The 27314-nt window shown below is 40.4% G+C and overlaps 2 protein-coding genes across 2 annotated transcripts; one reads left to right on the top strand and one right to left on the bottom strand.

Moving 5' to 3' along the window:
* The first annotated feature begins 9166 nt into the window (after positions 1-9166).
* LOC103414988 (protein STRUBBELIG-RECEPTOR FAMILY 2-like) lies at positions 9167-13983 on the top strand. Its single transcript, XM_029089791.2, has 16 exons — positions 9167-9247; positions 9719-9851; positions 9937-10008; positions 10104-10169; positions 10280-10351; positions 10438-10509; positions 10804-10875; positions 10967-11032; positions 11122-11187; positions 11268-11605; positions 11981-12249; positions 12353-12618; positions 12791-12938; positions 13079-13218; positions 13319-13475; positions 13656-13983. The coding sequence occupies exons 1-16, from the start codon at positions 9169-9171 to the stop codon at positions 13830-13832; spliced, it is 2193 nt and encodes a 730-aa protein (XP_028945624.2). The 5' UTR covers positions 9167-9168; the 3' UTR covers positions 13833-13983.
* Positions 13984-14130: 147 nt separating this feature from the next.
* LOC103430995 (CDK5RAP3 protein homolog) lies at positions 14131-19521 on the bottom strand. The gene is made up of 10 exons (XM_070809711.1): positions 19319-19521; positions 19112-19246; positions 18897-18991; positions 18702-18796; positions 18417-18552; positions 18164-18311; positions 17526-18064; positions 17123-17331; positions 16408-16540; positions 14131-14508 (listed from the first exon to the last, which is right to left on the bottom strand). Exons 1-10 carry the CDS (start codon positions 19377-19379, stop codon positions 14377-14379), a joined length of 1683 nt encoding a protein of 560 aa, XP_070665812.1. The 5' UTR covers positions 19380-19521; the 3' UTR covers positions 14131-14376.
* Between the last annotated feature and the right edge of the window lie 7793 nt (positions 19522-27314).

Below are 27314 nucleotides of genomic sequence, written 5' to 3'. Positions count from 1 at the left end.
GATAGCTAGAACAGCCTTCCAAAAAGGACTTCCAGCAGACCACCCGCTATTCAGAAAATTGATCATGAAAGAAGATCTAACTCTGGCAGACTCTTTTGCTTTGGCAGAGAAGTATGCACTTTGGGATGAGGCTCGCCAATGCACATTCAAGGACTTGAAGAAGTACCCAACATCACCTCCCTAGAAGCAGCGGATGACTTATTCACATGTTTGACGGTATCTAAAGTAGCAATAAGCTCTACCATCATGCGAAAAGAGATGGGGGCCCGACTACCTGTATTCCACAGTTACCTGTATTCTACAGTTCAAAAGCTCTCCTCGATGTTATTAAAAATTCAAAAGCTAACTTTGGCGATAGTTGTTGCAACCCAGAAGCACAAGTTTTACTTTCAAACGCATGCAATCATCTTAATGACGTACTATTCTGCCCAATCCAGACGCGCGACGATAAAGGCGTAGACCCTGGCAGATGTAAAGTTTTCTGACAAACGCAACACTGGAAGGACACACTCGAAAGCAAGTTTTGTCCTCGTCACCCTAAAAGATTCTACATAGGAGCAACATGTACCGGCAGTTGAGTACCATTTCTTACTGCGCATCACACGGCCCTAGCCGACCCTTGCTTAATGATTCAACTTTAGAGTGGCCCAATACCGGCAGTTGAGCATCTCCTGTTGCGTATGACATGGCCCCATCTCCACAGCTCCCTACTGCGTCTTCACACCGAGCCTAGGTGACGCAACAGAGCGGCCCAACGATGCCTCAGAAGTAGCCGAGCACACTCTAGCTGCGCTTACTCCACCCGATGGAGGCTTCTGGCATTTGCATGTCGACGACGCAGAAAAGCCTTCATCACTGCCGGCAGAGAAGGCTCCAAAAAGATGGATCCCATCTGGGAAGGTCCGTACAAGATCAGCAGAGTAAGGGGCAAGAGTAATTACACCCTCACCACCATAAAGCGGCAAAAAGATTGAAAAGAAATGGATGGCCTACAATCTGAAGAAGTACCATGTGTGACCTCCTGCTACATCAAAACCCGAAGACTCAATAAGCTCGACGGGCACCACCTCACAAGCTGAGGACTATCCAGTTGTTATGCAGTTCCTACCTTACAGTTAAAGTTCTCGTTCGTTTCACTCGTTTTTCAATGAGGAATTTAGAAGTAATCACAACTTGGCTTGGCTGCATGCTTACAACAACTAATCACTCATGCACTTCAAAAGAAGACTGCGCCCTTCTTAGGGACTCATCGCAGGAATTGCGCCCCCCGAGGGACCAACCATGCTCTCCAGTGCGAGAGGGTAAACCAATTCTCCGACACCCATATGGGTCAGCTCTCCAAGACGGGAGGATAAACTTTACACTCCGAATATCCAGACGTGGATGAGCCTGGCTGCCCTAGTATAACTAGATGCACGATGGCTTGCGCCGGGATTCCTAGAAGTAGCCGCAATGGTCTTTTTCAAGGCTTAGCTAACTGAAGGATTTTGGGTTTCTTGGCCTAATCCGTGGGGAACCGGGCCCTAGAGACGGAGAGGGCACATTACGCAGTACATCTGATGGATGGCTGCCCTGGAATCCTAAAGCTGCTACTGAGTGGACTAAGGTAGCCTACGGATTCCGGAAGACTGCCTACGGCTTGCCCTTCGAGCAGTGAAGCCGCACTAGACTTATACAACCGCACATTCTTGTGAAAGGTTAAACAAGCTAGCGCGCATATACGAAGTTTTATCCACTGCCGACATGCTACGTAGTCGATAAGCTTCACCTCTGCCAAGCGCGGAACAACCTACACCAAGTCCTAAAGTGTTGTGATACTTGCTACGCAACCTACGGAATTGAAGAAAGTCAAGGTTAACAGCCTAGTGGTTACGCGGACTTGTCTGCTTCTGTAAGTAAGGCATCCGGCTGCCAACCCTATGGCTAACAACTTTGCAAAGTTCTACACCAACACCTACGGCTGCATAGGCTACGCGAGTTTGTCTGCTTATAAAAAAGTAGCATGCCTGCCACTGGTCTATCAAGTCTAAAGGTTAGGGCATGAACACAAGAAGTGAAGATGAAGAAAAACGAAGGAAAACATGTTTATAAACAACTAGCAAAGGCCGAAGGAATTCAAGCAAAACAAAAGCTACAAGGAAAAACAAAGAAAATCCTAAAGGCTACCTAAAATACTACATTACAGCAGCTTGGACATCCCACGACTACTCGGTCGCCACACCTTCAACAGCCGTAACTCTCTTAGCAGCGGCATCATCCGACGCTTCACCCCCGGCTGCCCCAGTCTGGGCACTAACTTCTCCAACTACTTCACCAATGGAAGCCTTAAAAGTAAAAGCAAGCAAGTCTTCCGGAGAAATAGAGAAGCTCATCCACTCTCTTCTTAGCATAAGTAGCGAAACGAAGCTCAGAAATTGCAAGCTTAAGATCTTGAATCTGAGGCGAATCAATCTCAGCAGCAAAGGGAGCAGGCTTTGGCGCCACTTTAGCAGCAGAGTCCACCTTAACACTCTTCATAATAGCAAGTCTCTACAAAGGTGAACCGGACTTGGCTCCCAAAGAACGTCCTACAGACTTCGGCACTGGGGGCATGATAAAACTTTTACGCTGAGTAATCTTATCCACAATTGTACTAGCCTTTCTCAACATGGAAGACGCCACATGCTCAGATCTAGCAGCCTTATTTTTCTTCCCATTAGAAGAAGTCATGTCAATCACATACCTCTCGGTAGCAAGCGGACCCTCATGAGCAGCAGAAGAAGTCTTCAGTTTTTTCTTAACTAGGCATCTCATGAGCAGGCGGGGAAGATCTCTTCTTTCCATCTTCATTCATAGTAAGCTCCACGACAGCGATCAGACGAGCCAGTGCATCCGCCTTGATCCTCTTTACCTCATCTTTCTGGAGCAGCCCACATTTCTTTCAGCAAAGAAGACTAAGTAGCCAACGACATTCATGGTACTCAGCAGGGGAGCTCAACCCAGCATTCCAGCAGGCAGAAGGCATACATGCCCAACATTCCAGCAGCCCATGAGACCCGCAATCTCCTTATTTCTCTCAATCGCCAGCCTGGCCCGAGTCAGGTCCAAGAGCCCAAAGGACATGAGCTATGCGGCTCGCCTAACACTGTGCCCTAGCGCCACAATCCTCGACCCCAGCTGCACAAGCTGCCCTTGGCTCAGGCCAAGCCAAGCTGCCCAAGCAGTGGTCCCTGCCACGACATCTCCTCAGCTCATGCCGAGCCAGCTCTTGGCCCCTGCCAGCCGACGTGCCGCACCACCCCGACGGCTACCCCGCAATAGCACTATCCAAGAATAAGGCAAGAAAAATTAAATTTTTCTTACATTGGTGCGGCACGAAGAAGACGAAGAAAGCAACGAAATACGGTCCTTTGCACGGGCAAGATGTAGAAGATTGCTAGAGGAGGGGGAACAAATATCCTCTAAGCTATCTCTCTCTTGTAGGGTAGAATAAATCGCTCTCCAAAGTTGATTTAATAACCCACTTAAGGTGGACTTAAATAGGCTTTGAGAGAAATTTATTTCCCTTTCCTAGAAGGATCTAATTTCCATTTAAAGAGAGAATCAACAACAAAATAGAAATCAATTCAGAGTTGCCTAAAGCGAGAAAATCTCTACACATGTTGCCCTTTTCTGCAAGCAGCCCAACAGGTGTGGGGGCATTTGTGGAGCCAAAAATATTCGCTAGGCGACACGTGGACTTTTGAACGAAAGAGGACAAAAATACCCTTGAGGCCTACCGGGATTCCTACGCGCAAGTAGTGGGTAATCATCCTCAACCAATTCAAAAATGCTCCAAAAGAGGTAACCAATTCCAAATTATCTTATTTTAGGTAATTATTTCCAAAACTTAATTTCCCTAATATATTATTTAGTTAATTAATTATCTAAATAATATATTCTTCCCATATCTCCTAAAATCATCCCTTAATTATCAATTTGAAACATCCACTCAAACCTAAAAAATGATATAGGGCCGGCTACCCCATTCAAAGCCTATTCCATCACCTTTTTCTACCTTTTCCACCTTTCCTTCCCTTTTAAATTAGCCAATCAATACCATAAATACTAAAACATTTCCTTTCATATTTAATTAGCCAATTAATTGGCTAATTAAACCTAAAATAAACCCTAAAATCCCACCTAGTAGACCGGCCACATTCCCTCTCTTTGCTCCACACCTTTTCAAATTTCTTCCACTTTATTAGCCAAATAATGCTAGTCATTCAATTGGGTAACTTCCCATTTATTTCTATTATATTTTATTAGCCAATAAAGTGGCTAATAAAACCACAAAATTCATCCCAAAGCACAAAGAAAGGGCCGGCCATTTCTTGAAGATGTGGATAGGGCTGGGTTCGGTTCTTTTCGGTTCGGTTTTTTGCCAAAACCGAAACCAAACCGAAATTTCGGTTCGGTTCGGTTCGGCCCATATTTTTTTCGGTTTTTTTCGGTTCGATTTTTTTTTCGGTTCGGTTTCGGTTTTTTTTTGGTTTTTTTTTTTTCCTCCAAAAAATGAAAATTTAGATGTTATCCATAAGAGATTTACAACCCACCAACTGAACAAAACCCACATAAATGTTTCAAAGAATTAGACTTTCTAAGACCCTTTTGGAGCAACAAAGTAAAAACCCAGAAAACTTTACCTTGCAAATCCAACAACCAGAGAAATGAAACCAGGTGGGCCTGCAAATTTTCCCGAGAAACAAACAGAAAAAAACAGGTCCAGTAACCTAAACAAACATCTGAGACAAGTGATATGATTCAGTACTTCTAAACTCCACCTTCTGTTATGAACTTATGTTTGCATACTGCTGTACTTTTTGGCATTGGGTTGTAAAGAACAATTAACAGCTACTTCATTGCTTCATCCAGCATCCCGAAAAATGTAAATGCTTCATCCAGAATTTAATCACCAGTGCAGACATGGCGAGAGTGCAGAACAAGCAAGCATCACAGTGCAGACCCAAATTTTTTTTTTTTCTCAAATCGAAGATTAGATTAAACGCCAAATCCATTAAAGCATAATCAAAACTAAAGTGCTTAACTTGACAGTCGCTAATTTCATTTCAATAACAAAAACACGAACCCAAATGAAATCGATCGAAATCAATCGACGTTTTGCATGATATCCTCTGCGGTGAACTTGGTGCCTTTGTCCTTGTCAGCGACGGCGCGGCCCTTGGCCTTGCCGTCCTTGTCGAGGCGGAGCTTGGTGATGACGACCTTGGAGGGGTTGATGCCGACATTGATGGTGGACCCGTTCACCTTCTCTCGGGTGATCCGCTCGATGTTGACCTCGTCGTCCTTGCGCACCGGCATCGATCGGACATCTGGAGGAGAGGAGGCTCGGCGAGAGAGAGGAGGCTCGGCTGCGCTGGGTTGGGGTTACACTGGAGGAGAGGAGGCTGGGAACGAGAGAGAGGAAGGGAATGAAAAAAAATAAAAGGTATGGGTATGGTTGCTAGGGTTAAAGGGTTAAAGGGTTTTGTTAAGTTCTCCAAAAAATAAAAAAACATCTCAGACATCCTGGAGGATCGAACCCGTGCCTTGGGGCTTGAAAAGGTTCACCGAAACCAACTTAGCAACAAGGTATGTTTTGTTATGATTGCATGACTAAACTATTTATAATATTTAAAAAAAAATTAAATATATATATCGGTTCGGTTCGGTTTGGTTCGGTTTCCGAACCTCAAAAACCGAAACCGAACCCGTCAGATTCGGTTCGGTTCGGTTTGACAGTTTCGGTTCGGTGTTTTTTCGGTTCGGTTTTTTTCGGCCTCGGTTCGGTTTGGTTTTCGGTTTTTTGAACCCACCCCTAGATGTGGACCAATTTGGTCCTATAAATAGTCACCCATTTTTACCAAACACTCATTCCAAATCTCTTGCAAAAATTCCAAAACACTCTAAACACTATTTCTCTCTAAAATTCTAACTTTGGCATCGAAGGTTCTTCGGCCAAAGCCCCCCCCATTCATCGTGGGCGCGTGAGGCTTTTGGCCTTAACCTAAGGTGCTAGTTGTTTTGTAGGTGCAAAATCGTCCAAGATCGAAGAGGAGAAAATTTGCATCCACAGGTAACACCTCAACTCACCAAGAGGCTAATGAGATGACCTATTCCAACAATGACTCAAAGACTCCTTATTGACAGAGATTTGGACAGATAGACAAGCAAGCTCAAAACAGTGTTGTCACTCCAAGCTAAAGGTGGTCTTTAATCGCCTGACTCTACGGCTCTAGTACTATTAATCCAAACTAAAGATATGGTTGGTTGTCAACACAGTGTTGTTAATCCAAACTGAATGTGTGTTGACGAAGTTGGGGATGTTAGTGTTTTCTTAAAGGTTTAAGTGGGTTCTGCTTAGAGCGATAATTTGTGCAATGTAGTTTTGTGTGTTGAGTTGAAGGTCATCCCTGTCTGTTGTAGAACACCTTGTATTTATAGTAGTAATGCATTTTCCATGTTGTAGAGTTTTTCTTCCCGTTAGTAACTGTTTGCCAGAAATAATACTCTTAAACAATCCCACAGATTGCATCATTTTCTCAGACTTATGATTATGCCAAAGCCTATCTCCATATGATTGTCTACCACCATCTGGCCTGTGGTTATGGGTAACCGTGGTTATCCGCCTATTTAAATTTGACGGTTACGGTTATGGGTAACCGTTTAGATAAATAAACGATTATGGATATAACCGTTTACCCGTGAAATTTAAATGGATGGTTATGGGTATTGCCCGCGGTTATAAATGGATACCTATTTAACCATTTATTTTAATATATGTAAAACTAAAAAAAAAAATTAGTTTCTAGCTAAGTTTAGTATCCCAAGATATATTTGGTTATAAAGGGCCATATAATATATATATATATGCCTCATTTGAGAGAAAAATATAGTTGATAGAACGGGCCAATGTTTAATATATGTAATTGAAAATTTGACATATCACTTTCTAAGACTCTTCAGACTATCTTCAAATGAGACGTTAAACTTTAACATAGATTTAAAATTTGACACCCTACGTTGTATTTTAACATCTTTTAAAAATTTTGTCTCTACTCAACTTACCAAATTAAAGCATTATTTTATGGGAAGACCAATGTACAAAAGCGCTTGTCCCGCACGCCCACAAAATATTTAGTGATTGCACACATATTACTCCTTAGAGCAATTCCACCCCTAAGGACTTTGCGCCAGCACCCAGCGCATTTATCCACTCAAGTGAACAGTAATAGACTGGAGTGAACAGTAATAGGCCAAGGCATCTCCACCCCTAAAAAAATGCGCTGGCACCCAGCGCATTTATTTGGTGTGTTTTTTTTTTTTAAGTTTATTTTGGATAAGATTTTTAACCAATTTCAGATAAAATTTCAAATAAACTTAAAAAAAAATACACACTAAAATAAAATTACATACTCATCAAATAAACTATAAAAATGAAATTACATAAACTCATCAAATACACTTTATTCTTCAACCACAAGCTTTTTGGTATTTTTTTTTCACACAAAAAGTATATGAAAGCTTTGGTAGAAAGTGTATAAAATATTGAAATGTGGTGTAAGGTGGAAGATGAGAGTTAGGTATTTATAGAAAAAATAAATAATTTTTTTAAAATTTTCTGTATTTTTTAATATTTTTTCTGTATTTTTTAATAAATTTTAATTTAGTTAATTAATGTAGACCGTTGATCTGTGATCGGACGGTCTATTTTAAAAGTAAAATTTAATTTTTTTTTACCGTTGGAAATCCAACGGTCTAGAAAAACTAGCCGTTGGAAATCCAACGGCTATGAGCATGCCACGTCGCTGATGGATCCGGAACACAAGTGGGCTGACAGCCCCTCTGCAGCCTGTCGGCTACTCGCGCCCAGACGCGCTTGTCGTGCACGCGCCGGCCAAATAGGCCAGCTTCTTGGTCTGTCAAAATTGGGCTGGGCTGTTGCCTGGCATGGGCTGGGTGCCAGGCAACTTTGTGGGCTGGAGCAATTTCACTGAGGGCCAGGCTGTTTTTTGTGCTGGGGGCTGGGCAAAGCAAGTCCCGGTGGACTTGCTCTTATGTGCAGACTATCCTGCTCACCCTTGAATTTTATTATGCTTTTTAATATTTAACTGATGAATAGTTGTTCGGTAAATTTAAAAGTGGTCGTTCATTTTACGAACAACAAAAACTCTTTTATAGAGTCTGTTAGAAAGGGAATTTTTTTTTTAATTTTGAATTTTGAACTTTTCTCTTTAAAATAGAGATTTGGTTATTTTACAGCATCTATTGGAGATGCTCTAAGTCCAACTTTGTTTCACAAGGGACGTGTTTAGAGAAACAAATTATGTTGTTGACGCTGAAACAAATTTGGGTCATAATGTTAAGAGTGTGCATTAATGGGTTAGAACCATTTCTAATGATGTTACGAGCTATTTTTTTAATTTGGTTTTACTGAACTACATTATGAGAGACTCAATATAAAAACAAAATCTATAATGTTCATGAACACTTTTGGACGTTCAAAAATTCTATAATATTCAAGAGTATACAATATTTCAAAAAAATTAACCACATGAGATTTATAATAGAAAACAAAAGACGAAGATGTAACAATTAAAAAGACTAAAATATTCGATGCTCCGAAGTATTATAGAAAATTATTGTTTCCAGAACCCAAGACTTTGGGCTTTTGCTCGGCCCTTTTATTTGGCCCAGTACTCTAACAAACCCCGCGAATAAACGAAACGAAACGGCTTTGTGCCAACGTGGACTCCGGCTACTCAACGACTCGTTAAGACATTCTTCTCTCTTTCTCTCTCTCTCTCTCTCTTACTCTCTGCAACCTCTCTGCTCTCTCTCAGCTCTCTCTCTGCTCGCTCTCCCTCTCTCTCTCCCTCTCTGTGCCCGCAGGTTCATATACAAACCTAGTTTTTCTGTATATCAATTCACCGCTCCGACGTCGTTTTCGTCTCTAGATATGTATCCTTGATTGCTTTTCGGTGAATTTTACTGTTTCTCTCTTCACACTTTGCATTCCGTTTGGTTGCCGAGAAAATGCGGGAAAACGAATGAAAGTTCACTTTCACTTTGTTCACGTTTCTCTGACGATTTTCTTTACGATTGAATGCTGCAGTTGCATTCTTCGAGAATATGGCCGCCAAACGGAGTATGTGCGTGTGCTTCGCCGTGGTTTTCATCTCGTCGGTTCTGGTTTCAGGCGCCGGAGCATTTACCGACCCGCTTGACCGTAAATCTTGATCTTCTCTTCCGTTGTTTCTTTTCTTGTTGATATTCTTGACGTTATATAGTCTTTTCAATGTGAAAGTTGATGAAGTTTATTGTTTTGGGGGGCGTTATCTCATGTTTGGTTACCGGGAAAGTGTAGGAAAATTGGAGAAAGGATTAGAGAGATAGGAAAGAATCCGAACCTATAAGCTTTCTGTTACTCAGGGCGATTAGATTAAGGTCTGGATTTTCCCGTAATTTCTTCTGGATATAAAATTGGGGCCAACGTTTTGGCGGGAAAATAAACAGAACCGTCGTTTGTGGAAACGACTTGTCGTTTTGATACTGTAGAAAAAAGTGAAAATCGAAATTCCTGTTTGGGTGCTAAGAAAATGATGAAATTTATTACGGAATAGAATCATGGTTCTTAAGCTAGAATTTCTAGGGAACCAAACAAGAAATTTACCTTATAATTGTACTCTCTGCATTGCAGTCACGGCTCTTCATGATTTTTACCGGGCCCTTAACAACCCACCGGTGCTGAAGGGGTGGCGATCGGATGGTGGGGATCCTTGTGAAGAGTCATGGGATGGAGTTTCATGTTCTGGTTCCTCTGTGATATACCTGTATGTAATGCAACTCTTCCATTCACTATATTATTAGCTGTGTACAAAACTTAATATTTCTTTGATCACCTTAATAAATTTGCAGCAAACTTCGTAGTCTGAACCTTTCTGGATATATTCCTGAGGAGCTCTATAATCTGTTCAATTTAAAGCAACTGTAAGTGATACTGATTGATCATTTTGTGCTCCTTTTACTTTGTGTACACAACTGTTGCTGAAACGTAATTTTCATCTGGTTTCTTCTTCTTAAAGGGATGTCAGTTCCAATAACATTGTGGGTGAAATTCCCCATGTCTTGCCCCCTAATGCCACCCATATGTAAGTATGATGTTAGCTCATTGCCATACCATTTTTTTAGTAAAATTCCACAAATTTGGATCATTTTATCTCTACACTTCCTTCTAATTTTTATAATTCTGCACCTGTAGAAATCTGGCATGCAACTATTTGACCCAAAATTTTCCCCATTCTTTACCTACCATGAAAAGTCTCCGACATTTGTGAGTAGCTTCTTCCAGACTGTTATCTTACTGGTTTATGGGTTCTTGGTTATTCTGCGATAAGCTGAAACGTTCCATTCTTCCAGGAATCTGAGCCACAATTTGTTTTCGGGACCTATTGGCAATGTATTTACCAGCCTACAGAATTTAAGAGAACTGTACGTATCTTTTCATATGGTTCTTATAATGTTGGATTCTGATTTCTAAGTGAAGTTGAGATAAGGTTACCTTTGATTCTCTGAGTTGATGGTGGAATAAAATATGACATTATACAAGATTTCCCCTACTTTTAGTTTTCTGTATTGGCATATCAGAGATTTTGACTTTTCTTTTATCTTAAATGAAAAGAATCAGAGCATAATTCTCATTGGATAAAATTGTAATCTGTTTGATATTTAAAATATTGTCATTGGACAATATCCATTTCTTATTTGTAAGTTAGTTTTATGCAGTGATTTGTCATACAATAACTTCACCGGAGATCTACCAAGTTCTTTTGGTTCCATGACGAATCTCACTGGATTGTGAGTTTTCGTTCCTTTCCCCCCGCTTGCAGTGTTTTAGGGCTTGGTATAATGTGTTTCTAAAGTTACATGTCCATGGGTGCATCTGCAGGTTCCTGCAGAATAACAAATTCACTGGATCAGTTGCTTTCCTAGCTGAGCTTCCACTAACTGATCTGTAGGTTTCTGCCTACCTGCCCTTAGCAGCGTTTTGCTTTTAGTTGATCTTTTTTCTTGATTTCTTGCTTGCACATTTTCTGTTGGCAGGAACATACAAGATAATTATTTCAGCGGCATCATTCCAAATCATTTTCAGTCCATACCAAATTTATGGTAAGTGATCAGTTGTGATAACGTCCTTTTTGCCTGCAAAGGAAAAAAAACTGAACATTGTAGGTTTGATTTCCTTTCAGGATTGGGGGTAATAGTTTTCATGTAGGGGCTAACTCTCCACCTTGGGATTTTCCTCTGGAAACCCAGGCAAGTTCTGTCGTACAAAACACTCCTGCGCCCCCAGCCATTCATTCAAATTCCATTGAGAAGAATCCCCCTACGAAATTAGGTGGATACAAGAAGAAAAGGATGAGCCCTGGAGGAATAGCATTTTTGGTTGGTGGAGTCACTCTAGTGGCATCATGTGTGGCACTTTACATAGCAGTTCGCATTAATCAATTGCGTGCACAGAAGCTTATAACCTTGGGGGGAAGTAACAGCTCAAGGAATTCTCTCTCAATAAGAACCACTGCCAGAGGTAAACTCTCACTCACTTCCATAGTGATAATGATTATAATGTTTAAGTAAACAACTGAAGTATGCACACACACCCACAGAGAAACGTAGATGAAACATCAAATTTACGAAATAATTCAGCTGCTAAGACTCAATCTTAGAAGTTCACAATATTTACCTGAACATATTGTATCATCTCACTGATTAGTTATCATTTTAGCTTTAAAAGTGAAAACTTAGGTGACAGTGTCATCTGTATAAGGTTTATCAACATGGTGTTTTCATCTGAATGTTAAAATAGACAGTAGACTCTCTTTTGAACTTGTTGTAATCTCATTTCCTGTGTTTTAATCTTTCTTTTTGTTCTTCTAATTTTTGTTTCCTCCTTTGGTTACAGATGGTTCTTCTATTGCAGAAGAAAGCCCATCAATGCTTCCTTTCAGGTCACCCATGCTACTTCCAAGGCGACTGCCTCCAGTTTACCATAGCAGACTGGAGAAAAATACTAGAAGAAAATGTTTCTCTGATAAATACAAATACCCAATGAGAGCAAAACTTTACACTCTGGCAGAGCTTCAATTAGCTACAAACAGCTTTAGTGAAAAAAACTTTCTGGGCGAAGGATCTCTTGGTTCGGTTTACAAAGCTGTGTTTCCTGATGGCCAGGTATAAACCTGAAATAACCTTGGAATAGTTATTTCCACTTATAGAAACAGTAAATTCCTATGAAACTCATGAGAATCCTTCGACTGTTATTTCTTTATTGCAGACGTTGGCTGTGAAGCACATCAACATTGTAGGATTGTCTTTTAATGAAGAGGAACAATTCTTGGATGTCATATGGACTGCTTTGCATTTGAGGCACCCAAACATAGTACCACTTGTTGGTTATTGCATAGAGCATGGACAGCATCTTGTTGTCTACGAGTATGTTAGAAATTTATCCCTTGATGATGCTCTTCACAGTGATGCTTACAAGCCTCTGTCCTGGGGCCTCCGTCTCCAGATTGCTCTTGGTGTTGCTCAAGCTTTGGAGTAAGTATTCTATATTTTTCTCCCAACAAGTTCATATATCCTAATGAAAAGTGGATTTTAATCACAAAATACCTACAAACTTTAAGACTTCCTTGTTCCTAGGGAGCAATTGAGCCTTTCCCTGTTAGGGAAAATGTAGATATCCTCGTTAGTGATTTATTTTTCATTTCAGCCATCTGCACTCTACATTCTCACCTCCAGTTGCTCATAGAAACTTGAAGAGTGCCAATATCCTACTTGATGAAGAACTTGCTCCTAGAATCTGTGACTGCGGACTTGCGATTTTGAGGCCACTAACAAGCAATAGACTCAAGCTAAAGGTATATCTATACTTTCATAAACCAGTTCTATTTTCCACTAGACACCATCATTGAAAGTTATCTACTACTGATAAAACAATTAGTGATAAACCGGAACCAAAAGACAGCTTTAAATTCTCATTGATATCTGGTGCAAACAGGCTTCGGAAGATGCTATTGGTGACACTGGCTATACTGCACCTGAGCATGGCCAACCGGGAATTGATAACACAAAGTGTGACATCTATGCCTTTGGAGTGTTGCTTTTGGAGCTATTAACAGGAAGGAAACCTTTTGACAAGTATGCATGGTTCACGCCCCTTTTTTTTTCTCAGTTCTTAAAGTTATTCTTGTCATGTTTCTTGATCATGAACATATTCTGCTCGTTTATTGTTGTATAGTTCAAGACCAAGGGAGGAGCAATCACTGGTGAAATGGGCTTCATTTCGGCTTCATGACGTTGAGAGTCTGGCTGTGATGATCGATCCAGGCATTAAAAGGACATTTCCCTCCAAGAATCTCTCCCAGTTTGCAGACATTGTCTCCCTCTGTATCCAGGTAGAAAGCACATAGCTTAAATTATGCATTGAGATAATCTGTCGCCTTATTATTACTTAAACTATCACTTGAAAGCTGTGTTCCTGAAACTGTTTAATCATTCAGATTTGAAGAAGTGGTTTTGTTTTAAGTTGCTTACGAACTCTGAACGCAGCTTAACTTGTATGTGAACATGAACAGCCTGTGAAGGAATTCCGACCGCCAATGTCTGAAGTTGTGGGATCACTAACAAGACTGGTAGAGAAACACAATGCCATGGGGAAAGGCAATGGCGCAGCTGACCCATTCGAGAGATCGTTCCATTCAAGTAACAGCCAGTTCGTGGGCTCACCTACAGTGAGCTATTTGTCCATTTGACAAAGCCAGCCAGTGGTACCGATCGGTACACACGCACAAACCAAACCTAAGCGTCGATCGAGATGTTTGCTAAGGCATTCTTTTCATGGTTGGCATATTTGGATGGCAATCTTGACCATGAGAAAGCATATATGTCATGTTCGTTGATTCTTTGAGATTTCTAAAGACATTTTCTTTTGAAGTTTGCAAGACGTTGAAGCCAAAAAAGGGAACCATGACCGGAAAAATGTAGCCCGAGATGGGGATAATCCTGTGTATTAGCTTCAAGGATAAGAGAACTCCAATTTGGGCAAAGACGGAGAGAAAATCAGATTTCATTTCCTTTTCTGCACAGCAAAAACGTTTCACCGCAACAAATTACACTAATAATACGAGACAGGTGCACCGGGAATTTGAATCTCATGTCATATTGTAAGCAGTATGAACAAGGGCAGGGCAGGGCATGGATATGAAAACAACGAAGCAGTTAAAAGGGCATTGATTCCCTCCAGCTATTAACAGGTCTTCCATCAAGTTCCATGAACGAAAGAGAAGAAGCGGATCCTTATGCACTACGGCCGCTAGTCAAAAGGGTATTGATCTCTCCAATTATATTAACAGGTCTTCCATCAAACATCGATGAAAGCGTGCTTTCACACAGTTTCTTCAGTTCACGGGTTTTTGTAAGTTCAGCTTCCTGCCATTGAATCACCAGGAGTCAGTACTTTGCGCAAAAAATTCAAACCGAAAATAACAAACAAAGTGAGCAAGTAAAAGGGAGAAGAGTTGACACTTTTCCACATGACATGAACTGAACTTGATAGAGGTATTGGTTGTTAGTTTACGGGGAACATAAAAGAATACAACCAGCTAACACAAGCAGTAATTAAACAGGATAATTAAGCCTGTTTAATCGGTCTTGTAGTTAGGATTCACTAGTCTTGATTTGAACTTGAAATGACGCGATACAACACAAAAACACGAGTCTACTGCCACACTTAAATAGAGAGACCTCAACCTGAACAGTACATTGCTAGCTTAGGAGTTACAATGGTACTCTACCATTGACGAACATAACCCACAATTTCAAGTTCTAACTGTTTCCTTTCATTTTCTTCTGCAAAGAAAACTTACTAGGGGAGGCGGGGGTGTTCTCTAATGCAATGGTACAACTCTCAGGGGCTTTGAACAAAAGTCTACATCTCAAATTAATAGTGATACTTAATCCAAATTGCCTGGGACCAGCAATTAGATAACGGAAATTTTAAGGGAAAATAGAAAAACAGAATTCAGCATGATCTGCATTAAATACTTACTTCCTCAACAGTGGTGATATGATGAAGTGCTAAGATCCACTTGTCAACTAATGATGCTAATAAGCATGCAAGTCCATTGTGATTTAAAATAGTGGGAGCTAATAACTAGAGTTTCTAAATTTTGATAACCTTTTTTTTTTTTGGAAACAAATTTGATAACCTTTAAATGTTAACAAGGATTTAACATAAAAGCGTATTTTTTTGGACTTTGCATCAAAGAATCAAACCTCAAAAAACACCCAAAACTTCAAAATACACCTAGCTTGAAGCAAACATTTATCTACCGAAAGCTTTAAGCCTTCTGTTTTATTTAACTTCTCGAGTACGGACATATTCAGAACGTATAAGTAAATACTCAACTAAACAGCTACAACTCTGCACATACGTGTGCATGATTGCACACACAGGGAGAAGCATGGCTTCTGATAGGGGAAGAGGCATAGAAGTAAGACAACATAAACCAACAGATTAAAGTGTAAGCTATCTTTCATCAAAATTAAGGATAAGGGAAGAGGAAGAAAAAGACAGAAAGATCACAGTTATAACATCAGACAAAAAATATATATATATAAGAGTATAACCTGAAAGGTTAAGGGCCTGTTTGGTATCCTATTTGAAATTTTTTATCATTTCTCAAAACATTTCTTGAGAAGATTTCTTGAAAACAATTTTCTTTAAGATTCAAAAACTTGATTGGTTTGCAATTTTCTTCGCCCATGAGCGGTAGGTCTCGGGTTCGAGACTTGGGAGCAGCCTCTCCATAAATGGGGGTAAGGCTAGCCGACATTCACCTCTCCCAGACCCTGCGTAAAGCGGGAGCCTTGTGCACTGGGTACGACCTTTTTATGACTTAAAATAAGATAAGATTGAAGGAAAGAGAAATAAGAGAGAGGATCGGACGAGATAGAGAGGAAGAGGAGTGAGAGAAATAACCGAGAGAATGAAGAGAGCGGATTGGAGGAGAGACGAAAAAGGTAAAAAAAAGATAAGAGAGAAAGAAGAAAAGAGAGAGATAGATTTGGAGTGAGAGTGTGGAGGAGGGAAAGAAAAGAAATGAGTGAGTTTAAGTTTAAAAACTCTAAAAACCTCATTTTTTTTATGCTTTTAGATAATAGACTATATTTTTGAGTTAGTCTTGAGTTCAGTTTTTGAAAATAATCTTACCAAACAAGTTTTTAAGGCCTAAAACTTGAAAATTGTTTTTGAGTTTTTGAAAATAATCTTACCAAACAGGCTCTAAAACTCACGGACATTATCAAAAGCTATCAAAAACAGGTCACCTGCTTAGGCCAGGAAGAAGATAATGAGTTCTGCAGTTCCATGCGTTTGCCAGCTATGCCATTCAAACTCTCTTTCATCTTAACTTCATGGTGCTTCTTTTCTTCCAATGAGCTCACTAATCTGTCTAGAAACCTGAAATTGAGGTTGACATAAATTAATCCTTCTACATCAGTTCACAGACCAGAAACAAAAGAAAAAATCTGGAGTTGAGTAGTTACAATTTATAGTTTAAGGATAAAGGTAAGGCTACTTAAGTATAAATTAACATGCTTAATATTACAGCTACAGCAGAAGAGAAATATAACCTGTACCTACTCATTAAAACCATTAACAAAATAAAAGTATCTGAAATACAACTAGCCAATTGTATAAAATTGCAACAAGTAGACTAAAACCTTAAGAAGAAACAGCAAAAATATCTGAGGGTATAAGGGATCTTACATAAGGATAAAAATAAGATCATGCAAGTACATTATCCCAATTTATCACCTAATTATGTCTTATGCTAGACAAAAATGTACATACTAGATGCTAACATATGCAGATTGTCTGTTTGCCACACAAACTTAGCAGGAAACTTTGTTCAAGTTGACTAAATACCGTCACTCTTACTGCTTTTCGAAACAGTTCTTAGATTTTTTATTGGAAGCTCAAGGTATACATACCTAACAAGTTTGGAAAAGACACAAATCCAGTCAAAATATTTGGTATTACCTTTTGGAGTTGAGAATCATAATCAAGTCCCGTGTCTTCCTATTTGTCAGCCGGGAAATAGCCAAGGAAACTTCAGATAGCATTGTCTCAATAGCATCATGAGCATATTGTTGCAGCACAAAGGGAGCAGCTGCCTGGACTTGATGTTGCAAGGACAAAGTATCCTCATTCTTTAACTCAACTAACCGCTGATTTAAAAAGGCTTTGACCTGATAGTAGAATATCAATAGAGAACATCAATTCAAGGAAGGGAAGCTCCATGATGAGACCACAGATATCAAACCAGAAGTAATAGCATCTTTCTCACTATTTTTGCAGAAGTCCCAGCAGACAAGGAGAAAAAAAAAACAAAATGGAGCAAATAAATCCAACGCAGGTATATGACGAATTGTTATAAACATACCTCATTCAGATCATCAAGAATCTTATTCCTATACTCCGTCTCCAAAAGTTGGCTCCTGCCTTCCTTGATTGCAGTTGTTTGAGTTGAAGTATCAAGAGGAGATGTTTGATTGTCCACTATTACGTTTGACAAATTGAGATCATCAATCACATTAACCTGAGGAGTTTCAACACTAATATCCCAAGATATGTCTGACACAGAGGCCTCTGGGATCAGATCAGACTTAACAGCTTCGTTTGAAGAACTCTGCACCTCACTTGCATTAACCATTTCGTACGGACCCAAACCATTACCAGTATCATCTGTTTCCTCCACCGTATCCACCGTACCAATATCCCAATCAATCTGAGAACTTTCCACAGAAAAATCCCAATCTATATTATCTTCATTTATTTCTACATCCACCGCCGCATTGTTTATCTCATTGTTGCTTGATTGAACATCCCCAGAATCAACAACCTCTGAGCCCACAGGGACATTCAATGATGGGGGATGTTCACGTAAATTTTTCAAGTTTGTCAACACAGCCAAAGATTTTTGTGATCACATTCACAAATAAGAGAATTGATTTATCATATAGTAACGCTGATCTCAACTTCATCAACATCAAGCACATAAAAATCATTATTTCCTTACATCCTTTTCTGTGTGAGCATCTCTGACAAAGTTAGAATAATACTCCATTGCTCTCGACACAGAATCACCATTTAACACTTCCATGATCCTACTAAATGTGCTTGGAAGTGACTTTGCTGTCTCTAAAAGTTCCAACCTCACGTTTTTTCCCTAAAGAAAGAATCCGACAGGCAGATACAATTATACATCAACATTAAGAGGGAAAACTAGAAAACCAAGTCAGAAAACCATGAGTTGTGGGGTCTACAATATAACCTGCAGTCCAAGCTCTTGGCAAGCCTCTACATACTTGGCTACTGATAGAGCTGCACTTCTCTTAATATCGGCTTCCTTGTGGTCTAGTTCTGCTAATTGTTGCTGAATCTTTTGCACCTGCTTCTTCTGATATGGACTTCATAACACGGGCAAAAGAAATCGATATAAATCACATTCACAACAACGAAATACTATTAATATCTACCCAAGAAATAAATAAACATCGTTAAACTATTCTTATCATGAACCGAGCAGCCAATGGCAATACAAATACCACCTACTTACATCTCATAGTTCACATTTTGCACAATTATTTGAGCAGCCTCGCCGAGATATACATAATCCTTCTCAAACGAACGTACAATCGATTCCCAAGCACCCTGCCCAAACAAAACATAAAAACAAAAAGATTCAACATTGCAAGTAAAGTAGGTGAATTTACAGAGGATATACACTTAAAGAGAGAGTCAAAGGTCTCACAGCAACACCCGATAGCCGGCCGAAAATATTCCGACTTTCTGGAGCTGACTTCACAAGAATGTCATATATTTGTTTGGCCTCTAAGTACCCAATTCCTGAAAATACCATTCCAGTTAACAAATTAAACCGAAAATTACAATTTTTTTACAGAACCCAATTCAAATTTAAAATCATTTAAAATCACAATTAACACGGATTAAGTTTGAAAAACCAACCATCCGATTCCAAGCTATGGAAGTAGGGATTGATATCTTTGGGAAGAGAAGCAAATTCCTTTGAAATTCGAGCTCTCACCGCCGTCAATCGTTTCCTCCAATCTCCGGGTATTCTCTTCCGATCAACGAGCCATTCTTCAATTCAATCCCAACGTATTAAATTATCTAAAATTTTGAAAAAAATTGAATTGTGATGGTCTTGTGTACCTCCGAGACGAGAAAAGGTGATGTCGATTGGGAGCTTTCCAATGTCATCGGGGGTCGGCATTTTCCGGGAAAAGCAGTTTGTTGTCTCAGAATCTCAGGTTTGTTTGTGATTTGAGAATGGAGTGATGGACTGAAAGTCTGAAAACGGTGCAGGAGGTGTTCGTCCTGAGGAATATCCAGTGGGGACGTTTTTGGTCAACCAGCACACAGCTCCTCGGAGGTTTCACGCCGGTTGATATTGTCCGTTGGGCTTCTGATTATTAGCGGACTGTAAGAGAATGACAGAGTTAATCTGAAAGATGTTTTGTGGGATCTTAGGTGTAGGCCTTGAGACTCACAATCAAAATTAACTTTTTAAGTGTTCAGGCATGCCACTGTGATCTTTAGCATGACAGATGTAAAACAAATTTTTAATTTGATTAAATATGCTCGAGTTTAGTAATGAAAGGTGCCTTTGGTGTAGGCCTTGAGGTTTTCAATCAAAACTAACCAAGTACTCGAACATATATTGGTTGTTTCATTGTTGCAGAAATATCACGACCGTTATATTTTAATCGCCCGAGCCCGCAGAGCAGAACAAACTCAGATAGGTGCCTTTGTCGGACCTTAGGTATAGGCCTTGAGGCTTCCCATCAGAATTAATCCTATACTCAAGCGTTCTGTAGCAATCATGATATAACAGAAGTAAGACTAAGAAATAGGCTAATTACTTGCGCCCCAAGTAACTTCGGACTTCTTTGTTATCAAGGACTGTCGTGGATGGGTTAAGTCCACATAAGGTTCTTTTTTATGCCTTTAGACCAAGGACTTTTAATTGATCAATCTTGTCTGCCCGAATGGTTAGAACTTAGAAGTCTTTTAATCATAAACTGGCTAGAAATAACTTGGATGCAGATGGAAATATACATCATATTACTAGATTGATGAATGAAAAGACAAAAAAAAAGGAGGTCGGGCAAGGCTGTTCGTCTTGCAACTTCCTCTCTTTTTTATTTACAAAGGGTTTGAGTGCTAGAATGGGAGATTGGAATATGAGTTTACATGAGGGAATCGATACTACAGCTAGATTTAGACAGGGTAGCAGAGCTTTTATAAAGGCTTTTTGGTAAAGGTTGATCCCGAAACGGATGAAGGCTTGGTACTGACTACAGTTTCGTATGCAAATCTGCTTGATCAGAGTTTGTGTATTTGTTTGTTTGATTAAGTGTCCTTGTCTCTGATTCTCCTTTCTCCTTTTATAGACAATTTGGCTTGGCTGTCTATAGCTTCAATCTTGCCCGGATGCCTCTGAAAGGTAGTGACTCATCAGATTTTTACTTGTCCTACCATTATAAAGTACTTTTAGGCTGATTAGCTGGCTGGTCGACATCACTTGACCTTTAGGTAGGTGAGCAAGTGGCTTGAGTGATCTGCACTTAGTCGGGAAAAAGGCCTATTCCGCCTTCTGGGCTTCGGCTGAGCCTTGGGCTTCTTGCTTTCCATTCCTTCGTCTGGGCTAACTTCCTTTTGAGCTCAAAGTTCAAGTTTTAACCTAAACAGTGCCCCCTTCAATTAATATTCAGGCTAGAATTCCAGGGGCCAATATTGATTGAACAACCTTATGCTTGTATACCTACTCTCGGAACTTGTACTCTTTTAAAAACAACAGTCACTTTCCTATGATCTTTCCACTAACCCACGAATCATTAGCTCTCCCTAATATGAAATCCCCCTTTTTCAGAATTCTCTACCTTCCCAAATATTTTTATTTCTTCCAAATTTTCAGACTCCCTTTTTGCTTTTCTCCCAATATCTTCTGCCCTCGTCACCTGCTCCTTCCAATCTTACCAAATGGCTTCAGGATCCGGCCAAGTCTAGTTATCATACGAATCTGGTGAAGGCATCGCTACTTTACGCCGCATACTCAACGGATTGCATCGCCCTCGGGCAGGTTTATGCTCCGAACTTTTCTTTGAAGCACACGGGGTACAATCATTAGGTTCTGCATGGATTTCTCACGTCCCTGCTGTGATAGAAAGTAATATGCCCAGGGGTAACTGGTTTACCCCTAATCCTTTCTTGGCCGAGTAGGGCATTTCTTCATCTAAGTGGTCATCATATCGTCGTGGCTTTCCTTTAATGAATGACCCAGCCTAGGCTCGGTGGATTGATGAACTAGAGCCAACTTTCAAGAAGAAATGGATGAACAATGGTACCTATGAACTAATAATGCTTTCGAAGACTACCATTATTCCCAAGCCTGAACTGCTTGCTACTTCTCTTCTTTTCTGGAATTCGGGCTCAAATACTTTTGATTTTTGCATGGGTCCCATGTCTCCAACTGTTCTACACATGGCCCAGGTCTTCGGGCTAAGACCATCAGGCAGGATTGTAAATGTTACCCAAGACTGGGTTTCCTCTTCTTCTTAAATTGTTGAAAGCTCTGGTTCCTCCACCTCTTTTCTTCAATTGGAATATAACTCTGCGACCTTTAAGAGTTACGGGACTTCTTTCAAGGGATTCATCCCTTTTGTAAAGGAGAATTTTGGTGCAGATTCCTCTTATGCCAATAAAGATCAGGAACATATGTATTTTCTTTTATACTAGCTCAACAAGCACGTTTTCCCAAATAAATCTAAAGGGGTGAAGGTTGAATGGATCCCTTTAGTGGAAGCTCTTCACAACTTTGATGATGTAGCCACATGTCCATTTTTTTTTTTCTCATCTTTATCATCTCCTTTTTGAAATGACTCAAGGTGAGCCATTTGAAACCAATCTGAATGGACCCATATGGATGATCCAAATATGGCTCCAATGGTATTTCCCATAATTTCGGGCTGTTAACTTAGAGTTTCGTGAGGGTGTGGCCCCTGCCCGAATCTTAGCTGAAGCCGCTCCTACAGATCACTCTACTTTTGCATATTTTTATTTCTTCAAAGTTTGTAGAACCCGATCATACTTAGAGTGGGGTGCTTCAGTTTTAAGGAGGTATCCTTGGTTCTCTGACCAAGCCTTCCAAGATGCTCATGGAGAAGATGCTACCTCATTTTGCAGGGAGAAATTTATCAGTTGTATTCAACCAAGAGACATAGCCTGGGGAGTTCGTGGCAACCGCTACAATCGTGGGTTGGAAGTGTATCATCCTAATTTTTGTAGCAGGCAATTAGGCTTTAGGCAAGCCATTCCTATCCCATTCTTTGATTCTATCCATTGTGGCACTTTCTTCCGAGTACCATCCCCTTCAGAGGTGACCTTTCGAGCTGCCCGACGAAGTCTTGAAGTTATGAATCAGGCTGCCCGCAAGTCCATAGTTCTTAACTTCGAATGTACTTCACTCTTCTCCACCTGGTGGGAAGCCAAATGGACCAAGAAATATGGAAAAGATTTGCGAGAAACTCACGATCGCCTTTTTAGCCAACTTTTCCTCAAGTCATACCCAAGTTCGGGCGAACTTGAAAACTGGAAAGAAATGATTCAGCAAAAGAACCGGTTACTTCTGATAGGTATTTCTCTCGTTGACTTGATTCTGCCTCCCTTTGAAGTTATGTAAGTCTTATTTTCCTTGATCCTGCAGCTCAAGTAGATGTTGAATCAGCATCTATTGAATCAGATGATGATTCAGCTGATGCAGCAGTTCTTCATGGAGCCGCAGTAGAGGCTAAAAGACGAGAAGCTGGAGAAGGCGGGGACAATTCAGAATCTTTTGGAGATTCAGAAGTTGAAGAAGTACCCGAAGCAAACATCAGAGCGCCTAAGCGGAAAAAAGTAGTTGTGGTTGAGACTTCAGAATCTGAACCTGCATCACCACCTAAACCTAAACGGCCAATCTCCACCAGAAATAGTAAGAGAGCGAGGACTATCCAAGCTTATAAGTCTTCGGCCTCGTTAACTCTAGTTTCCAAGGCAGGCATAAAGAAACAAAAGTCTTCAAGTAAGTTTTTTGCTCTTCGTTATCAGACTGCCATCCTTTTCCCTCATCTAACTGTCCTTGTTCTTTTTAAATCAAGGCCTCAAGTCTCCAAGAAACCAACCGTTGCATCCAGGGAAGATCCTCTGGGAATTGAAATGCCTCAAAAAGCTGAAGATTTGCAGAATGTGACCCTTAGGAACTTAAGGTATTTGCTTGTACATTCCTCTATATGATCTCCCTTGCTTTTATTAAGTTCTGAACATAATTGCTTGATTTAGAAAAAGATTCATCCGCCCGAGGTTTCTTTGTCATTTACCCGAGAAACAAGCATCTTTCTTCCCCGGGTTAATCCTTCAGAAGTGTGTTTCCCTCACCCTTGATTCTTAAGTAACTTTATAGTCTCTGGAACAAATGACCGAACAAACTTTTCTCTTCCTCTCTTTTCATCCAGGTTGGGGTGGTTGGGGTATCTGCCCCTTTACCCAGTCAAAGTTCACCTCCAAAGTCTTCTATTTCTTCTTCTGCCTTAGAGGCAACTCCATCTTCTCAATTTAATCCAGCAGCAGGAGTCATGTTGCATTTTGTAGATGAAGACAGTAATTTGCTGAAATCTCTGGATGTTCGTAGGGCATTAGTAAAGGCTCGGGCACAGCCCATTTTTCCCCCGTTGGTGGTAGTAATTCTCCTCCTCAAACAGGCACTGGTTTTCTTCCTTTTAAAACCCCAAGACCTACTCAGGCATATTTCTTCTTCCCAAAGCTTCTCTCCACCTTAAACTGTCTTTCTTGCCTTAACCTGATCTTCTTTGGTTTTTGCATCAGGCCCTAGAAGAGGCTTCGGGTAAATCTCCCCCACGTTTGGCACGTAAGACGGAACTCACCTAGCCTCCTTCAACTTCTGAAGGTACAAGGATTTCCCTTCCTAGAATTGAGAGGACCGGGACCAAAACTGGAGATCTGGCCTCATCAGTGATCACTACTCCATCAGAATATACTGGAGTACGAACTCATCCCCCTTCTTTTTCATTTTCAACGACTGTTGAATTGCCCAAACTTTTTGAAGAATTTGGGCAACTTGAGCCAAGGTTGAAATCTTCAAAGCGTTCTTCTGAACCTTCCGGCTTTCAAGAGCAACGCTGAACTTTCCAAGAATGGGTGAGGAAAGACTTTTCATCTTCATTCAGCCTCAAAGCTCTTCATGACGTAGAAAAGGTTACGATAGAGCTTTTTAAAGCCGGCCAGCTATCCAAAACCCAACATGATTCCTTTCTCTCCCACTTCGAGAAACTAAGGGCTCTCAAGGATCAACATCAGAGAGTTAAGAGACAAGCCAATCGTGTAAGATGCTTTCAGGATAAAGAATTAAGCATTTCTGCCCAAGTCGAACAGTTGTTAGATGAGGGCTTGCTGACAAAAGAGAAGATTAGAGTGGTAACTTCTGAAATCCAAAAGCTGGAAGAACAACTTGTTGCTCTTAAAGCTGAGCAAACAACTCTTCTTGGCACCCATAAACATCAAATTGAAGAAGTAAAAAAGTCAAACTCAGAGCTGGAGCACACTAGGTCCCAACTTGTTAATAGCCATACTGTTCTGACTGAACCTAGTAGAATTTTTGCAATCATGCAGACTTATCATTCTCGAATAATTACTCTGAGTGAATATGTAAATCTGTTAAACTAGGATCACTTGCACCTGAGTGAATATGTAAATCTGTTAAACTAGGATCACTTGCACCTCTTCTTTTTATCATAATGAACAAGTGTTTTGCTTCTGCTTGCCTTGCTCATGGCACTATCTGAATAAAAAATTTCTTTTTGAAACACCTCCTAAGTTGGGACAAATCCCATGTTATATATCTGCGGGAAACTCCTTGCCTATTTTTTATTTTCTTTTCTGCTTCCCCTACTAATACTAATTCCAATACCTGATCATGATCACTTAGTCCTCATTCCAGTGTTTTGATTATTGACGTGGGGGTATTGGGGCAACATGGGATCTATCTCCCTCTTCTTCTGCAATGAATGATGACCCCGGCTTCTTTACCCAAATCAGGTTGATCGTGTTGATAGGGGCTTCCAGGAAAGGGTTTGTATCAACCATCATACTGGTTTGGGGTTTGTTAAGCAATAATTTTCCCTTCACTATAAGGTCTTGTATCCAATCTTTGAACTGGACACAATTGGCTATGGAATGGTTGAAGGTATAGTGCAACTTGCAATACTTCTTCCCCCTTAGTTCTTCTGGCTTGGGCATCTTTTTAGTATTGTCGGGCAAAATCACTCTTGCCCGCACCAGTTCTTCATAGATCTCAAGTGCTTTGGCCAAATCAAATGAATAACTTTGGTATTTGGGAGGTTTCATAGGAACGAACCCTCCATCATTCATTATGATCTTCTGGTCTCTGATGGGTTGCACCAATCCTTTCACCGTTAATGGTTTGAAAGGCGTGATCATTTCAGCAGCACAAACATCAATTTCCTTTCTATCATGACCATCTTCATGTTTTGGCCTTGCTTCTTCTATCTCTACACGATGAATTGTAGATTTGTTTTTGTAAAAAGGGGGAGCCTTAGAAGTATGCTTCACTTGTTGTTCTTCTAGCAGCAACCTTTCATACTTCGTGGCGACGATTACCAACTCCTGTAATTCGTTGAATTGCGTATTATAGAACCTTTTCCTCAGAGGTAATTTCAAAGCCCTCTGAGCAATTGATATAAGTTGAGCTTGGTTAACAGGGAATTAGCATCCCATTCTTGTCTTTCTGAACCTCATCATGAAATCCTCTGTGGACTCATGGTCGTATTGTTTGACTTCAACCAGGTCATTGATAGTCATTTCTGGTTCTATTATGTAAAACTGTTCATGGAAGGCTATCTCTATCTGCCCCTAGTTGGCAAGAAAGTTAAGGGGCAATAGAGAGTACCACTGAGATGCTAGCCCCGCCAATGAATTTCCGAACAACCTCAACTTGTAGTTCAGGTTGTCTTCATATGCTACACAATGATTAGATAATTTGAAAATGTGATTTCTGGAGGACACACTGCCATCATCTCCCGTGAATGTTGGGAATGCAGGCATTTTGAAGTTGAGAGGAAATGGATTTTTCTCATTAATGTATTCAGGATAAGGTTTTTGATAGATAACCCTAAATACTGGACGAGCTTGTGGTTCAGCATTATGAGCCACCGTCCTCCTTAACTCAGCCAACTCATCCCTCAGTTGCTGAGTGGCTACATTATCATTATGGAAGATATGAGCAGACTCATCTTTCGGGCTTCGGTCATTGCCCGCACCTGCTTCCTTTTTTGATTCGGGCTTTCTCCAGTTGGCTCATCCTCCCTTATTAGCCAACGGAGGTGGTCTATAAGGAGGAGGTTTATCTGAGGTTGCAAAGCCTTCATTTCCGCTGGATTCTCCAGCCATTATGGGCATCCCATACTTCGTTCTTTCTTGTTCACCCTGCTTCTTATTATTAAATGATAATAATGGGAAGCTGGGGAATTCTTTCTCTATAACCGGTTCAATCACGGATGGACCTTTTTCAAGAACTCCATTTTTCTTTCCCCTTTCTTTTTCTTCTTCGAATAGCGGAAATAGGGGAATAACTGGTTCACTTCCGGATGTAGCCTGGCTCACCACACTTCCTTGAGTACCTTTTGGGGTAGAAAACTCCACATCTAGTCTTCTCTGTAGATTCCCTGTTAAGGTACAAAGTCTACTTACTTCTCCCTTAGTTTCCAAAGAAATCCTTTCCATGCTCTTCAACACTTATATCATAGTAGCCTGCAGCTCTTCATTAGTTCCTTTTTCCTCAGACATTGCAGATGAAGTCGGGTTTTTCAAGACCACCTGTCCTGATGGAGAAGAAGGATTTCCTAGTTGATTTGTCATCTTTGGCAAAGGTTGAGATGATTCATACTTTGTACTTTTTCTGGAAGTTTTATGGCTTCTCTTCTTTAACATACGAGATTGAAAAGTGGTCCCACCAAGCATGCCAAAACTTTGTTCGTCTTGAGGAATATCCAGTGGGGACGTTTCCTGGTCAACGAGCACACAGCTCCCCGAGAGGTTTAGCGCCGGTTGATATTGTTTGTCGGGCTTCTGCTTA

The sequence above is a fragment of the Malus domestica genome, chromosome 12 (genome assembly GCF_042453785.1).
Source record: "Malus domestica chromosome 12, GDT2T_hap1".
Classification (NCBI taxonomy): domain Eukaryota; kingdom Viridiplantae; phylum Streptophyta; class Magnoliopsida; order Rosales; family Rosaceae; genus Malus; species Malus domestica.
The sequence above is the reverse complement of the archived record's forward strand: the minus strand, read 5'-3'. Positions and strand labels throughout refer to the sequence as shown.